Genomic DNA, 17,495 nt, shown 5'->3' with positions numbered 1-17,495 from the left:
ATCCGGAAAGCTCCAAAATCCGGCAACTGGGGAGAGAGACAGCAGCGCGAGTCTGGCGGGTGAGGGGGGGGAGCCCAGCAACGCGAGTTGGGCGGGTGAGGGGGAGAGACCGACAGCACGAGTCAGGCGGTCGGGAAAGGGAGATGGCAATATGAGTCGGGCGGTCGAGAAGGGTAGATGGCAGCACGACTGGAAGGGGGTGGGGGTGAATACGACAGCACAATTTGGGTGGGTTTAAATCTGGCATTCTGAAATCTGGAAAAATCCAAAATCCGGAACACACTGTTCCCCAAGGGTTCTGGATAAAGGATTGTGTACCTGTACCACCACCTCATCTATAAGATTCAATAACTACTTTCTCGGATGACAAAGAAAATTCAGGATGTCTCTGAGCCACTTACCAATCTTTAGAAAGAGTCCTTTCTGGCTACATCAAAGCTAGGAACGGGAACTGCTCTAAGAAAGCAAAGCTCGGTACGGGAACTGCTCTGCCCAAGGCAGCAAAGAAATGCAGGGCGTTATGAACACAGCTCAGACCATCACCCAAACCAGCCTCCTTTCTGTCAACTCTCGTGAGCACAGCTCAGACCATCACCCAACCAGCCTCCCCTCCATCGACTCTCGAGAACACAGTTCAGACCATCATCCAAACCAGCCTCCCCTCCGTCGACTCCCGTCACCCAAGCCAGTATCCCCTCCGTCGACTCCTGTGAACACAGCTCAGCCCATTACCCAAACCAGCCTCCCCTCCGTCAACTCTCGTGAGCACAGCTCAGACCAACACCCAAACCAGCCTCCCCACCGTCAACTCTCGTGAGCACAGCTCAGACCATCACCCAAACCAGCCTCCCCACCGTCAACTCTCGTGAGCACAGCTCAGACCATCACCCAAACCAGCCTCCTCACTGTCAACTCTCGTGAGCACAGCTTAGACCATCACCCAAACCAGCCTCCACTCCGTCAACTCCTGTGAACACTGCTCAGACCATCACACAAGCCAACAACATCCCTACTATCGACCCCATCTACACTTCCTGTTGCCTTGAGAAAGCTGCCAAAATGTGAAAGGACCCATTACCTCCAGTTACTCTCTTTTACACCACCCACACACCCCCCACCCCCACCCCCATCGCTTCTCTAGGGCGGAACATACACGTTAGGAAACACAAACCTGATTCAAGGAAAATTTATTTCTTGCTGTTCAAAATTCAGATTTATTGTCAAGAGTACATACATGACATCACATACAACTGTTACGAGCCCAGAGGACCCCAAAACCCAGCAGCAATAGATATTCACCAACACAAATGGTTACTTAAACAAAAGTTGCTTTTAATTATCTTTAAACATGAAAACAGAATCACACTTTAACTTATCATTATTGACTTAACTAACCAAACTTGACCCCTTCTAATTCTAAGTGCACGTGTATGTAATATGTGTGGAAGTTCAGAAAAGTTCTTTGGTTCACAGTCCAATCTCTCTTCTCATTCCTTCAAGTTTACTGGTTGCAGGCAAATCTTATACTGTGCACAGAATTTAACATTTATAAAGTTTGCCAGGCTTTGGTGCTTGAAAGGTAAATGGTTACTGCTCAGGAAGGTTCTTGTCAGTTTTCAGAGAGAGATTTGTTGTACGATGGACATCCAGCCACTTCGGTGTCTTGCCAAAGAAACTTGGCCCCTCAGGGTTCTCCAGATGATAATCTCTTTCTTTCAGGTCACCAGAGTTCCTTCTTGTTTTTCTTATTCCAAGTGAAACATTAAACAGCCAGTCCCCCTCCTCTTGCATGAACCACAAGGGCTTTGACCAGGCTGAACTAAGAACTCACAACCTGTCTTCCAGATGTTCCAGTACCAGCTGCTGTTATTGTCCATAACACTGTAGAACTGATCTGTGTGTGTGTGTGTGTGTGTGTGTGTGTGCGTGTGTGTCTCTCTCTCTCTGCTTGCAAAACCACATGACCCTCTTTGAAAAGCAAGTTCCCCTCCGGTCAGAATGCAGCTCCAGCAAGCTCTTTCATCTGTTGCCTTTTTGTAAACAACAATCCATTAGTGAAGTCTCTTGGGCACTCTCCAAAGCTTTTGCAAAGGTTCTGAGGCCCCAACATGTCTAGCCTTAGCAGAGCTCCAATATTTTAAATAAGATGTGTTTTAAAGTGTTTGTATGTGACCTACATTAACAAACCTGTCCCAATTTATCTCCCAAATACATATCTATATTCTGTCTCGCAACTCTGAGATTCTTTTTCCTGCAGGCCAGGCAGATTTACCACTTATTGGTAGGTTAAAAAAAAGCTGTACCCCAGAAAAGAAATGCTTACAAAAGAGAGAAGTGTAAACAAGAAGGAACTGCAAACAAACTTTGAAATATAGTAGAGAAAATAAATATTCAATAATGAATATTTTGCAAAGGAACAGTCCTCAAATGAGTCTATAATTGCCCATTCAGAGCCAGCTCTTCAGCGCTTGACGTCCTGCTTTGCGGAAACTGCCAAAATGTTTGGCCTGGAAGTCAGCCTGAAGAAAACTGAGGTCCTCCATCAGCCAGCTCCCCACCATGACTACCAGCCCCCCCACATCTCCATCGGGCACACAAAACTCAAAACGGTCAACCAGTTTACCTATCTCGGCTGCACCATTTCATCAGATGCAAGGATCGACAATGAGATAGACAACAGACTCGCCAAGGCAAATAGCGCCTTTGGAAGACTACACAAAAGAGTCTGGAAAAACAACCAACTGAAAAACCTCACAAAGATAAGCGTATACAGAGCCATTGTCATACCTACACTCCTGTTCGGCTCCGAATCATGGGTCCTCTACCGGCATCACCTACGGCTCCTAGAACGCTTCCACCAGTGTTGTCTCCGCTCCATCCTCAACATCCATTGGAGCGCTTTCATCCCTAACGTCGAAGTACTCGAGATGGCAGAGGTCGACAGCATTGAGTCCACGCTGCTGAAGATCCAACTGCGCTGGGTGGGTCACGTCTCCAGAATGGAGGACCATCGCCTTCCCAAGATCGTGTTATATGGCGAGCTCTCCAGTGGCCACCGTGACAGAGGTGCACCAAAGAAAAGGTACAAGGACTGCCTAAAGAAATCTCTTGGTGCCTGCCACATTGACCACTGCCAGTGGGCTGATATCGCCTCAAACTGTGCATCTTGGCGCCTCACAGTTTGGCGGGCAGCAACCTCCTTTGAAGAAGACCGCAGAGCCCACCTCACTGACAAAAGGCAAAGGAGGAAAAACCCAACACCCAACCCCAACCAACCAATTTTCCCCTGCAACCGCTGCAACCGTGTCTGCCTGTCCCGCATCGGACTTGTCAGCCACAAACGAGCCTGCAGCAGACGTGGACTTTTACCCCCTCCATAAATCTTCGTCCGCCAAGCCAAGCCAAAGAAAAGAAGAAGAATTGAGTGGTGTTTTGAGGTCTGATGGGGGAGAGGTAACACCTCTTCCTGAACACCCCCCTCACCCACCGACCCCTGTATTGACCACTCTCAGTTGACACTCTTCCTGGCCTTGCCTCCTTGCTCCCTCTCTAATCTCCTTCGGCATTAATCACCCTCCCAAATTTCTGCATGCATCCAATTCTGATCACTGCTTATCCCTAGCTTTGGATGTACAAAATTGAGGGGTACAGACAAGGTAAACAGGAAACTATCCTTCTAGCAACGACATTGTAAGCTGGGGGCATTGGATTTTAGTATGGAGCAAGAGGTTTAAAAGATTTTCCACTTGGCGGGTGGTTTAAATCTGGAACATGCTGCCTCCATGGGTGAGAGAAGTGGGGACTTGCAGCATTTAAGTTTCTGAGCAAGTTCTTGAATCGCCGAGGCACTTAGCTGAAGAGCAACTGCTGATAAATGGGGTTAGTGTGGATGGTTGGCATTGGCCAGGTGGCCTGAGGGTCCACTTCTCTGCTCTATCACTGGCTCTGTGGCTTCAAGATTTAGTTTCCTTGTCATTGATGGAACACTTCAACACAGAAACAATTGTTCTGCGTGGTCCCATTCACTTGCTCTCGGACCATAGCCCTCCATAACCTTCTTACCTATCCAAATTTTTCTTAAATGTTGAAATTGAGCCCGCATTCACCACTTTAGCTGCAACTCATTTCGCACAGGTATAATTTGTAAGTTGGCTATTCAGTGCAGTAACAGGCCCTTCAGCCCATGCCTCCTCTAATACACCCACGTGACCAACAGACCAACTAACATTGTAAATTTGAGAATGTTGGAGGAAACCAGAGCACCTGGAGGAAACCCACGCAGACATGGGGAGAACGTACAAGCTCCTTACAGAGAGCAGTTGTCTCACCACTCTGAGTGAAGAAGTTCCCTCTAATGTTCCCCCTTTAAACACTTCACCTTTCACCCATAACCTGTGTCCCTTCGTTCTGTCTCACCCAAACTCAGTGGTAAATGACTGCTTGCACTTATTCATTCCATTCTGTGTGAAGAAATTCCCCCTTATGTTCCATCTGAACTTCTTCCCTTTCACCCTTAATCCGTTTCCTCTGGTTTGTATCTCACCTACCCTCAGTGGGAAAAGCCTGCTTCCATTTACTTTTTCCAAATCCTTCATAATTTTTTTAAGCTCTATCAAATCTCTCATTCTCTGACACACCAGGGAATAAAGTCCTACCCTCCTTAACCTTTCTCTGTAACTCCTCTCCTCAAATCCCGGCAACATCCTTGTAAATCTTCGCTGCACTCTTTCAATCTTATTAATGGATTGGGACCTTCAGACAACAAGGCCTTAGTTCTCAACTGTGATTTAACAAGGGGCTTAGTATAACATTCATGGCTTTATTCCCTTTTCCTTGAGTAATAAAACTAAGCCTTCTGCCTGTTCTGTGCTGGGGAGGGGTTTGTGTGGACACCAATATCTCTGCAGAGCTGCTTAAGCTGAATTGCCTGTTTCACTAGCAGATAGCCCAACTGCTTTTCTCTCTGTCCTGTTTCAACCTAGGCCGGCGGCAGATTCACCATCTGGGCAACCAGCTCCAGTTAAACCAACATTGCCTCGACACAGCTTTTAACTTCTTCAAAATGGCCGTCAGTAAGCGCCTCACTCGTGGACGGAAAATGAGCCACGTGGTTGCTGCCTGCCTCTACCTGGTCTGTCGAACGGAGGGGACTCCTCGTATCCTTTTCACATGGTGCTGATCTAAAAGGGTAACACATTGACATTTAGAGCATGTTTAACTGGATCTTGTGGTTTTTTTTAAAAACCAAAACAGCAGTATGGTACTTGGCCTGCTCTGTTGATTTGTGTTTTGTGGAGTTGACACAGGCTTGATGCGAGACAGAACTGGAGGACTTGTGTGTGAAATTACAGGTCAATAATGAGTTATTAACCCTTTTTTCTCTGATCAGTTTTAACCTTTCATGATGTATACTCCGGACTGGGTGCATGGGCAAACTACACTACAAACACCAGCATTAACCAGCTGGTGGTTGGGTACAAAACCAGTCCTGGAAAAAAAGGGACACCCAGTATATGTGCTTGTTGGTAGTCTCTGAAAACCAGGACATTGTTAATGGTATAGATGTTGCTGTGCCTTTGTTGGTCAGTTTCAGGCTGACCTTGGACATGACAATGTGGACGAGAGCTTGCATTGAATTTAAAATAGTCTGCATATCTTGCCCATCCTGCTGCAGAGATTAATGTTGTTTCAGGTGGAGTTGCTTTGAGAACAACATTTTGCTCTGGAAGGCTGATCTGAGGGAAGATGATATTGTGCCTGTTTCTGAGGGTATACCATATTTAAGAGTTTTGGTCTTCACAGTTGGATCAGTGTTAAAGTTCCTGTAAACAGTCTGTGGAGAACAGCAACTTTCCTTCTGCATTTTAAAAAGTTGATGATGTTATTGTACATTTCTGTGATGGAACACAGTGATTGAAAATTGATAGTCACGTTTCTTAAATTGCATGAATAGCACAGAACAACAAATCTTTTCAAAAGGTTTGCTTCCTGCAAAAAAAGTGTTTTGATAGACAACAAGCTGAACACCGATAATTTCAGAATTGTTATATCACGTAAGAAGTTGGAGAAACATTAACTTTTGTTGAATTCAGCAGGTTTAATCGCATCATGACGCTGACACATTGCGTTAGTTCAACTGACCTAAAAATGTTTTGCCGCTGATTTTCGTTTGTACTCAGCATCTGATGCCTCTTGTGTCAGTGTCCAATAATAATCGGCCGGCATTGATGGTTTCCAGTTGCCCGGATACCTCTTTTTCATAGTGGCAATGTCCTGGTGAAACCCTTCACCGTGTTCATCACTGACTGCACCAAGATCATTAGGGAAGAAGTCCAAGTGCGAATCCATAAAATGAATTTTCAATGACATGTTGAATGTCATGGTTTTATATGCTTGAAGCATGTTGTTAATCAGCTGGATGTAGTTTGGTGCTTGGTAGTTGCCGGCAAAATTTTCAACCACATCTTTAAATGGCTTCCATGCCATTTTCTCTGGCCTCACTAGTAGATCTTTGAATCGCACTGAGTGCATGCTCAAGCATGCATGGACTGACCAAAGCGGCTTGCTTTGTGGGAAATATACCAGTAGACTTAAAATATGACAGTAAATCATAAAAATAGCTTGTATCTAAAAAGGGTATGTGATTACAAAAAAAATAGACTTACAGCACGGCAACAGGCTGTTTGCACCACTCAATTTACACCCAATGAACCTACAACCCCTGATATGTTTCAAACAGTGGGAGGAAACCGGAGCCCCGGGGGAAAACCCACGCAGACACGAGGAGAACTTGCTTTGAGACAGTGCGGGATTCGAATCCTGATCCCAATCACTGGAGCCGTAAAGGCATTGCGCTAACCATGCCGTCCACGATAGGAAAATTTTACAATGACTTTTGTAATCAGCATCCCAAAATCAATAAAATACTCCCAAAAGTGTTCAGAAAGCAAAACAATCAATGTCCACTGTCTGGTATTTGGGATCACATAGAGCACCAATCAGCTTCTAAAGTAGTGGTTCTCAACCTTTTCCTTTCCACTCACATACCACTTTAAGTAATCCCTCTGCCATCGGTGCTCTGTGACCATGCACATAACGAGTCCATTAGGTACAATTAAAGCAGTGGTTTTCAAACTTCTTCTTTCCACCCACATCCCACCTTAAGCAATCCCTTACTAATCACAGAGCACTGATGGCCTAGGGATTACTTAAAGTGGGATGTGGGTGGAAAAAGGTTGAGAACCCCTGATTCTGAAGCAAGCTATTTCTTTGAATATTCTGTTAATCCTGTTTGAACATGGTCTCCATCATTATTTATTTTGCCATCTAGCTTTACTGGCAGACTTCGGAGAGGACAGGGGTGGTGAACAAAATCAGTGTACATTCCAATACTTCACCTTTTAAAGCCTACCAGTGTGTGAAACCACTTCCAAACTCTTGTTTATCTCCAACTCCAACAGTGTACTTCATATAGCAAAGATAAAGATATATAACCAACGTTTCGGGCTTGAGCCCTTCATCGAGGTATGGAAATATATAGGGAGTGGCCTGAACTAAATATTGGGGGGAGGAGCACAGTCCCACAGGTAGGAGGTAATAAGTGGATAAGGGAGGGAGTGGGGGGAAGGAGGGTTGGCTCTGTGAATGGAGAGAGAAGGGGGTGAGAGCTGGAGGATAGAAGACAGGGAAAGGGAAGGGAGGGAGAACGGGGAGTGGGCTAGCAGAAACTGGAGAAGTCGATGTTAATGTCATCTGATTGGAGAGGGCTCTGATGGAATATTAGGTGTTCCTTCAATTTACAGGTGGTCTTGGTGGGATAATATGAGGCCATGGACAGCAAGGGAGCAGGGCATGGAACCGAATTGGCTGGCCACTGGGAGTTCCCTGTCACAACTAACTTCAGACAATTATTTCACACAGGTTGGTGGGGGGGGGGGTAGATATATGGAATTAACTGGTAAAGTAAGGTGTAGAGGTGGGTTCAATCAGGATTTTTTAAGGTCATTAAGACGGAATGATGAGTTTATTGTCATGGAAATTAGCACAATGTGCATGTGCACCAACATTCTCACTTGCTGCACCCATTCGGGTACTCTGGGAAAGAAGAACAACTACAATAATGTAGATTCAATCTTCCCCCCCCCCCAACCATATGGAAAGAGACAATAAATGTAAACGATAGTTCCAAAAAATAAAATGGTGTTTCACTAGTGCAGGCAGGTCTTTTTGTGGAATCGTTGTTTATGGTTAGTCAGAGGAGGTCAAAGAGCCCGATAGCTGATGGGGAAAAAGCATGTTCTTGAATCTAGAGATTTCAGCATTTATTGTCAGTACATAACACGGACGACGTCACATCCAACCCTGAGATTCTTTCTCCTGAGGGCGCAGCAGAATTACCACTTATCGGTCGGTGACTGGTAACTATACTCGAGAAGAAATATGTACACAGAGAAATATAAACCAAGAGAGAAATGTAAGCAAGTTGTCTAGCAAATATAGAAAAAATTAATGTGCAAAGTATTGAGATGATTGTTGAGGATCTGATGGTGGAGGGGGAGCAGCTATTCCTGAACCTGGTGGTATGAGTTACTGCCAGGGGGTTAAAAACTGGAACAATAGGGGCATTGATGAAACTTTTAGACAGGTAGGGAGGGTTTAGTTCTTTTAGGTATGTCTAGATCAGCACATTGTGGGCTGGATGGCCTGTACTGTGCTCTAACATTCTATGTTCTGAGTCCTGTGGCATCTATACCTCTTTCTTGATGGCAGCAGTAAGAACTGTGTGTGTCCCAGGTGGTGTACATCCGTGATGATGGCTCGTTTGAAGAGATATGGGTCAAATGTGGCGAATGGGCTAGTTGGAAAGGACCTGATTGGCATAGACAAGTTGAGCCTCAGGGTCTGTCTCCATGTTGGATGGCCCCATGGCTGAAATGGGTTGAGAAGTGGTTATCACAAAGACTGGAAATAAAAGGAACTTCCTCAGTTTGCAGCGGTGCTGCAGAGATTGATGCTGGGCCCCCAGTTGCCCGCAATCTATATCCAAGATTTTTCCGAGGAAATCAAATGTTACATTTCCATGTTTTCAAATGATGCAAAAGCAGATGAGATTTTGTGTACAGAGGAGGATGTTGAAAGGCTTCAAGGTGATGCAGGCAAGCTGAGTGAAAGGGGCAGGAACTTTGCAGATGCAGTACAATGTGGAACAGTGAGAGATTTTTCACTTTGGTGTATAAAACAAAAGAAAATAATATTTGTTAAAGTTTGATAGATTGGGTGAAGCAGTTAGGAAGACAAATGATGTGTGGGGTTTTATTGTGTTGGGACTTGAGTACAAGAGTAAAGATGTTTGCAGTTATACGTGGTCTTGGTGAGATATACCTTGTATCTTGCATTTAATATTTGTCTCCTCGCCTTAAAAAGGCTATACTTCAATATAGTTGCTTTACCTGCTCACATCCAAAATTCCCCACTTGTTATCGCATCCTCCTCAAGAATGAGGAATGTAGATAAGGAGAATAGTGGCAGTCTGTTTCCTAAATTTAGACATAGAGCATGGTAACAGGCCATTTCGGCCCACAAGCCCATGCCACCCAATTACACCCGATTAACCTACACCCCTGGTACGTTTTCGAAGGGTGGGAGGAAACTGGAGCTCCCAGGAAAAACCCACGCAGACACAAGGAGAACGTACAAACGCCTTACAGTCAGCGCGGGATTCAAGCCCCAGTCCCAATTGTGCCACCCTTCTCAAATGAGAGAACATAACTTTATGGTGAGAGGAGTGGGATTTATAAGGGATATATTGGGACTGTGGTGTGAAACACTAAAATCTGCAGACTCTGAGGTTGTAGTAACAACACAAAAATACTGTGGAGGAACTCGTCTCGTCTCACAGCATCCAAAGGGGATAAAGATGCAAAACCAACTCAAGCCCAAAACCTTGATCTATCTTTACCTGCTATGAAGGCTGTGAGACCTTCTGAGTTCCTCCAGCATTTTTGTGTTTTTACTTCAGTCAGAGTGGTGTGCATATGGAATGAGCTACCAGGCCAAATGGAAGAGGCAGGTATAAGTTTAAATTTTAGACATACAACACGGTCACAGACCCTTTCAGCCCACAAACCTGTGCCTGCCCAATTATACCCGATTGACCTACAGCCGCACTATGTTCTGAAAGGTGGGAGGAAACTGGAGGAAACCCATGCAGACCCAGGGAGAAGGTCTGTCCTTAAAAACAGCGTGGGATTCGAACCCAGGTCACTGGTACTGTAATAGTGTAGCGCTAACCGTGCCACCCACATGTATATTAGTGGGGGTCTTTACTGTTACAATGCCGAAGCTGACGGGCCAGTATGGACTTGTGAACTGTGTGGCGATTACCGGTACTTATTAGGTAGTTTTTTTGTAGGTGTGTTTTAGTCTCGTGTAGTTATCTTGTGTTGTCTGATGTGTAATCGCAGTTATGTGGGTAGCATTGTGGTTTCTGGAGTTTGTAATTTTGTTTTTAACTATGAACTGTGTACAATAAAGGCTATTACTACTAAAAGCTATACTTCTCCAAATGCTTGTAAATGCTGCCCCTAAGAATTCTCTAATAGTTTTCAAATCAAATACATAAGACTATAACCACAGAACATTGCAGCACAGAATAACAGGCCATTCAACCCTTATGGTCTGTGCTGACCAATAAAACTAACTAGTCCCACTGACCTGCTCTCATTCCGTAACCCTTCAGACCTCTCCTATCCATGTATTTATCCAATTTATTTTTAAAACTCAAGATTGAATCTGCATTCACTACATCAGATGGCAGCTCGTTCCACACTCCCACCACTCTCTGAGTGAAAAACTTTCCCCTAATGTTCCCCTTCTACCTCTCTTCTTTCAGCCTAAAGCTATGACCTCTTGTATTTATCTCCCCCAATCTAAGTGGAAACATCCTACTCACATCTACTCTGTCTATTCCCCTCTTAATCTTATAAACCTCTATCAAGTCTCATTTCATTCTTCTTTATTCCAAGGAGTAGAGTCCTAACCTGTTTAATCTTTCCCAGTAACTCAACTCCTGAAGACCCGGCAACATCTTAGTAAATCTTCTCTGCACTCTTTCAATCATATTGATATCTTTCCTGCTCCTGGGCGACCAGAACTGCACACAATATTGTAAGTGTGGTTTCACCAATGTCTTGAATAACTTCAACGTAACACTCAATGCTTTGATTTATAAAGTCTCAGATGCCCAAAGCTTTCTTTACAACCCTGTCCACATGCGACACCACCAACAGGGAGCAATGTGTATGTATTCCCAGAGATCTTTTCTGCTCCGCACTCCTCAATGGCCGACCATTTACAGTGTATGTCCTACCCTGATTCACTCTTCCAAGTGCAACACCTCACACTTGTCTACATTAAATTCCATCATCCATTTACTGGCCCAATTTTCCAGCTGGTCCAGATCCCTCTGCAAGCTTTGAAAATTTTCCTCACTGTCCCCGACGCCTCCAATCTTAGTGTCATCTGGAAACCTGCTGATCCAATTCACCATTTATATAGATATCAAACAATAATGGTCCCAACACAGATCCCTGAGGTAAACCACTCGACACAGACGTCCAGTCTGAGAAGCCACCATCCACCACTCTCTGTTTTCTTCCACCAATCCAGTTTGCAACCTCTCTATGTATAACCTTGTATAACTTCTGAACCAACCTCTCGTGGAACCTTGTTAAAGGTCTTACTAAAGTTGATATAGAGAACATCCACATCCTTTCCCTCGTCAACCGTCTTGGTAATTTCCTCAAAAAAACTTTACAAGGTTTGTTAAACAAGACCTACCAACACAAATCCATGCTGACTGTCCTTAATCAGCGCATAACGGTCCAATTATCAATATATCCACTCTCTCAGAAATCCTTCAAATAATTTACACACTAAGGACATCAGACTCACTGGCCTAATAATTGCCTGGTTTACTTTTGGAGCCCTTCTTAAACAGCAGGACAACGTGAGCCACCCTTCAATCCTCCGGCACCTCCCCTGTGACTAAGGACATTTTGAATATATCTGCCAGGGCCCCTGCAATTTCAGTTCTCGTCTCCCTCAAGGTGCGGGGGAATATCATATCCGGTCCAGGGGATTTGTCCACCTTTATTCATTGCAAGGCAGCGAGTACCTCCTTCTCCTTAATCTCCATATGTTCCACAACACTTCTATTTGTTTCCCTTCCTTCCTTATTCACAATGCCAGTTTCCTTTGTAAATAGCGATGCAAAAAAATCGTTCAAGATCTACCCCATTTCACAAGGCTCCACACGTAGTTGACCCTCTGATTTTCATGGGGTCCAATTTTGTCCCTTATTATCCTTTTACTTTTAATATATTTGTAGAAACCCTTTGGATTTTCCTTCCCATTATCTGCCAAAGCACCTTTTTGCCTTCCTAATTTCCTTAAACATTCTCTTACATTTTCTATACTCTGCAAATAACTAATTTCCTCCTTGTCTATACCACATATATACCCCTCCTTTTCTTTACCAGCTCTTCAATATCCCTTGAAAAGTAAGGTTCCCTATGTCTGTTAACTTTGTCCTTATTCCTGCATTCTAAAAATTTTACCCTTAAGGTCCTTCCACCTGCCAGAAAATAACTTATTCCAATTGATTCTTCTGAGATCCTTCCTCATTTCCTCAAAATTGGCCTTTCTCCAATTCAGAACCTCAACTCGAGGACCAGATCTAGCCTTTGTTCATAATTAACTTGAAACTATTGATATTAAGGTCACTGAAGCCAAAATGCTCGCCTACTGCTACCTTCTCCCACCTGACCTGCTTGGTTCCCTAAATGATCAAGTATTTCATCTTCTCTTGTTGGTACTTCTACATATTGATGTAGACATAGTAGTCTATTCAGCCCATTGAGTCTGCCCTGCCACTTAATCATGAGCTGATCCATTTCTCCCACTCAACCCTTCTCCCAATAATATTTGATACCCTGGCTAATCAAGAACCTATCAATCTCTGCCTTAAATAATGATCTGGCCTCCATAACTGCCTGTGGCAATAAATTCCACAGATTTACCACCCTCTGGCTGAAAAGATTCTGCTGCATCTCTGTTCTCAGCAGATGCGCTTCAATCCTGAAGTTGTGCCTTCTTGTCCTAGACTCTCCCACCATAGAAAATAACCTTTCTGCATCTACTCTGTCGACGCCTTTCAATGGACAGGGACTCGCTGGAAATACCTTTGCCATGTCCAAGCAAAGGAATAATTTTTAATTGTGTTTTGGACACAGCAATAAATGGAATCTTGAGGATCCCCATAACTCTTTACTGAAGGTGTGTGTTTTATCTTGTCCTAAATCAGCCTCTGATTTGCTGGAAACATTCTGCTTCCACCAGCTTAATTTCAAAAGGCTGCTTTGATATGCAGGGGTTGGGCGTTGATCTGCCACTGGACTCTGAAAAGGACACATTATCAAGCCCGTTGTGTAAATGAGCTCTGCTTTCCTTCAAGTATAGATAGAACATGAAAGAACAGGTCCTGCCAGCCAGCACATGGAGGTCTGTGCTGCGATGATACCAATTTAAACTGCTGCACATGGTCTACATCCCTCCATCCCTTGTCTGTTCATGTGTTTGTCTAAATGGTTCTCAAACAGCACTGTTGTATCTGATTTCACCATTTCTCTAGGCAATCTGCTTCAGGCACCTGCGTGGAAAGCTTGCCTCTAAAATCTAAACTTTCCTTCTTCACCTTGAAGCTAGTATTTTAGATTTCTACCCTGGGGGGAAAGATTCTGGCTATGTATCTTCCTTATGAGCATGAGAGTCTATTGTCATCTGCACAAGAACAGTGTACAAATGTACTGAGATTCTTACTGCTTCCGAAAGACTGAAATGAGATGATAAATAGAAAAGAATATTCACAGTTGCAGTTAGTGTATCAGGATAAAAATGATTTTTTTCAAAAGTAAAGCAGATCTGTTGGTGCTCCCAGATTAGTTTAGAAGTAAGGCAGTGTGGGGGAGGTTACCAGGGTGATGAGAATCTTTTATGATGATGGCACCTTTCTTGAAGCAGCACACTCCTCACATAAATATCGTTATTGGATATTTATCCAATAAGGAGACCAAGTACTCAGGCTTGAAAATCTCTAGGGAGGAAGAGATGATGTGGTCAATCTGCACTGATTGGGCTCTGCCGACAAGGAAATTGAGAATCCAGTTGTAGGCAAAGTCACAGATCCACGTTTGATGACCACGATGGACTTGGCTAAGTTTTCCATTTTCTACAGCCTTCTGCATTCCTGGGCATCAGAGGTTCGAAACCAGGCTGTGGTGCAAGCAGATAGCATGCTTTCCACAGAACACCTGAGGAATTTTGATAAGAGCATTTGATGGTACTCTGGACTTCTTAGAAAGTGGATGTGTCCGTGTGCCGCCTTCACAGTTTCCTTGATTTTCTGACTCCAGGAGATGTCATTCGATATGTGAACTCCCAGGAACTTGAAGGTACTAACCTTCTCCACTGTCATCCCGCCAATGAAGACAGATTCGTAGTCCCTTGGCCATCCGTTCCTCACGCCGACAAAGTGCTCCTTGGCCATGCTGATGTTGAGAGTGAGGTTGTCTTTCTGGCACCACATCAACAGATTCTAGTGTACAGATTCCATTGGAGCCAAACTTGGCTATGTCGACATGTGTGTTGAGGGAACAGAGCAGGAGACCAAGTACTCAGGCTTGAAAATCTCTAGGGAGGAAGAGATGATGTGGTCAATCTGCACTGATTGGGCTCTGCCGACAAGGAAATTGAGAATCCAGTTGTAGGCAAAGTCACAGATCCACGTTTGATCCTTTTTTTTTTGCTGGTATGGTGGTAGTAACCATCAAGCTGTGGTCAATGAACATCGGTTCTTGTGGTCAAGGCCAGCCATTCTTCTTTAGGCTCTGCTCAAAGTTTATGGACCCCCTTCCCTGTGAAGCAGTCGTTTAGTTGGTTTATTCTGTACTTCTACTGACTATATAAAACACAAAAAATATTATTTCAGTTCATGCCCCCCCCCCTTAAATGGTGCCCCAGGTTTGGGGGGTGGGGCCACATAGCTGGTCAAGGTGATCAAACACAGAGTAGAAGGCCAACAAGATGGCACCTGCTGTTTAATGAAATGTTGATTTTTAAAAATTCCTTCATAGAATAAAGATAGTATTTGGAAGGTGACAGATGTGTCCACCACTAACTGTGTCCTTAAGCCTGCGAGAAGGCACTTCCGAGTAAACTTCACTAGTCATTTGCAGGCCAGACTGACAAGGACAGGAGATCCTATCCTGTTAGAGAACCAGATGGGTTCCACAGCAATCTGCCTGTTGCATAGCATGGTTACGGGGACTCTGATTTATTTATTCACTTGAATTTAAATTCCCCAGTTGCTGTGCAGAAACTTAAACTCGTGACTCTTGATCAGAAGTCCAGCAACCTGATGATAGAAACATAGAAGATAGGAGCAGGAGTAGGTCATTCGGCCCTTCGAGCCTGCTCCGCCATTCAACGAGATCATGGCTGATCTTAAAGTTCAGTACCCCGTCCCCGCCTTCTCTCCGTAACCTTTAATGTTATCATTTTCTTCAATATCATTAAAAGAATGGATAAGCTCACGATGGACTGGCAGAGCAAAAGGAGGTTGTTCAGCCCATCGAGTCTCTGCCACTATTGCATCATGAGCTGATCTGTTCTCCCACTTCCCTGCTTCCCCTCCATAACCTTTTATACCCTGACTATTCAGATACCTATCAATCTCTGCCTGAAAAGGCAGATAGTTCCTCTGGTGGAAGAAATCCAGAAAAAAACTGTATTAATAAAATACAAAATACTAAGGATGTGGAAATTTGGAAAGGATGACAACCTGGCATGATCCATGGGGAAGGAAGCATCGGGCAACTTGCGGTCGGGGACCCATGCGGGCTGCAGGTGACTACCTCATGGTAACCGGAGCCTGGATTCGAGAGGGTGCTAAGGGCTCCTGAAGGACCTCGGGTGCAGAAGGCTTCCTGATCATGTCGGACGTATGGATCTGGCGCTAGGGTTGTCGATGGTTTGTGGCTGCAGGAGGGGCTGAAGGCAAATCATCGTGGAAACGCAGTGGTTCTGAAGGGTCTCCCTTTTGCATAATTTTCTCTCTTATTGAAAGGGGAACCAGGCAATACTAATGGCAACTCTTGGTTTGCCTTATGTGTTCTGTGCTATTACGTGACAATAACGGAATCTTGAAATAATGTTTTGTGAGTCCCATTCATGATTACACGGCACACTATTCTCATCTTTACTCTGCACATACTCATCCACTCCCCCAGGTTCAAGTATTCACCCATTAGGGGCGTCTGCACTTTATTAACTCACCAAACTATATGCCTTTGGGATGAGGGAGGAAACCAGAACACCTAGAGGAAACTCCACAGTAATGGGAAGAGCGTTCCAGCTCCACACAGACAGCACTAGACATCACGATTGGATCTGGATCTGTCGTGAGATGAAACCATGCCTCTAACTGCCACTAACTGCCTCTATGCTAAGTTTCCACGCAAAATCAAAAAGTTATTCCGAGCATGTGCTCATTATTATCCAGCAACTGAACCCTATTAATTTACACAAAAAAATAAATTCCACAATTCTTATGAAGGAAGCATCTTAAATCCATACATCCCTCAAGGTTGCTGCAAGGGTTGATAGAAGAGGTAAAAAGGCCTCTAGGATGCTGGGCTTCATTAATAGGGAGATTAAGAGAAGCGAGGTCATGTTGCAGTTCTACAAATCTCTGGTAAGACCACACTTGGAATATTCTGTTCAGTTCTGGTCACCACATTATAAGAAGGATCTGGAAGCCATGGAGAAGTTGCAGAGGAGATTTACCAGGTTGTTGCCTAGATTGGAAAAATAAGTCATATGAGGCAAGGTTCGCAGAGCTGGGACTTTTCTTTGGAGTGTAGAAGGGTGAGAAGAGACTTGGTAGAGGCCAATGAGGTTAAAAGAGGCATAGATAGGGTGGACGGCCAGCACCTGTTTCCCAGGGTAGGAATAGCAAACACCAGAGGAGATGTGTATAAAGTGAAGGGAGGGAAGTTTAGGGGAGTCATCAGGAGTAAATATTTTCGCAGAGTGTTGTGGGGGCCTGGAATGTCTTCCCACAAATGGTGGTGGAGACTGGAACATTAGGGGCATTTAAGAGACTCTTGAGAAGCACATGGAAGGAAGAAAAATAGAGGGTCACAGGATAGGGAGGGTTTATTTTTTATAAGAAATATATGGGTTGGCACAACATCGAGGGCTGAAGAGTCTGTACTGTGCTGTAGTGTTCTATGTTATTTGCCACACAGTCCTGCACGCTCTTGTCAATACTCGCCAACTGACTCAGTGTTGACATCTGAGACAGACTGGCACATATAAAGATGATGCATGTTTTCCCAAGGCGATGTGCATCAGCACCAGTCTCAACCCTCCTCGTA

The 17,495-nt window shown here is 44.4% G+C and overlaps 1 protein-coding gene across 4 annotated transcripts in view; it reads left to right on the top strand.

Annotated features, from left to right (window-relative positions):
• The window catches only part of brf1b (BRF1 general transcription factor IIIB subunit b), a 430,911-nt gene that overhangs the window by 53,270 nt on the left and 360,146 nt on the right, over positions 1-17,495 (top strand). For all 4 annotated transcript variants that reach the window (XM_069915762.1, XM_069915761.1, XM_069915763.1 and 1 more), the window contains exon 3: positions 4,983-5,156. In XM_069915762.1, coding sequence (XP_069771863.1) covers positions 4,983-5,156 — 174 coding nt within the window. The remainder of the gene's footprint in view (positions 1-4,982; positions 5,157-17,495) is intronic.

Source organism: Narcine bancroftii, chromosome 2, assembly GCF_036971445.1.
Source record: "Narcine bancroftii isolate sNarBan1 chromosome 2, sNarBan1.hap1, whole genome shotgun sequence".
NCBI classification, from domain to species: Eukaryota; Metazoa; Chordata; class Chondrichthyes; order Torpediniformes; family Narcinidae; genus Narcine; species Narcine bancroftii.
Note: the sequence above shows the minus strand (reverse complement) of the source record. Positions and strands in the feature narration are given on the sequence as shown.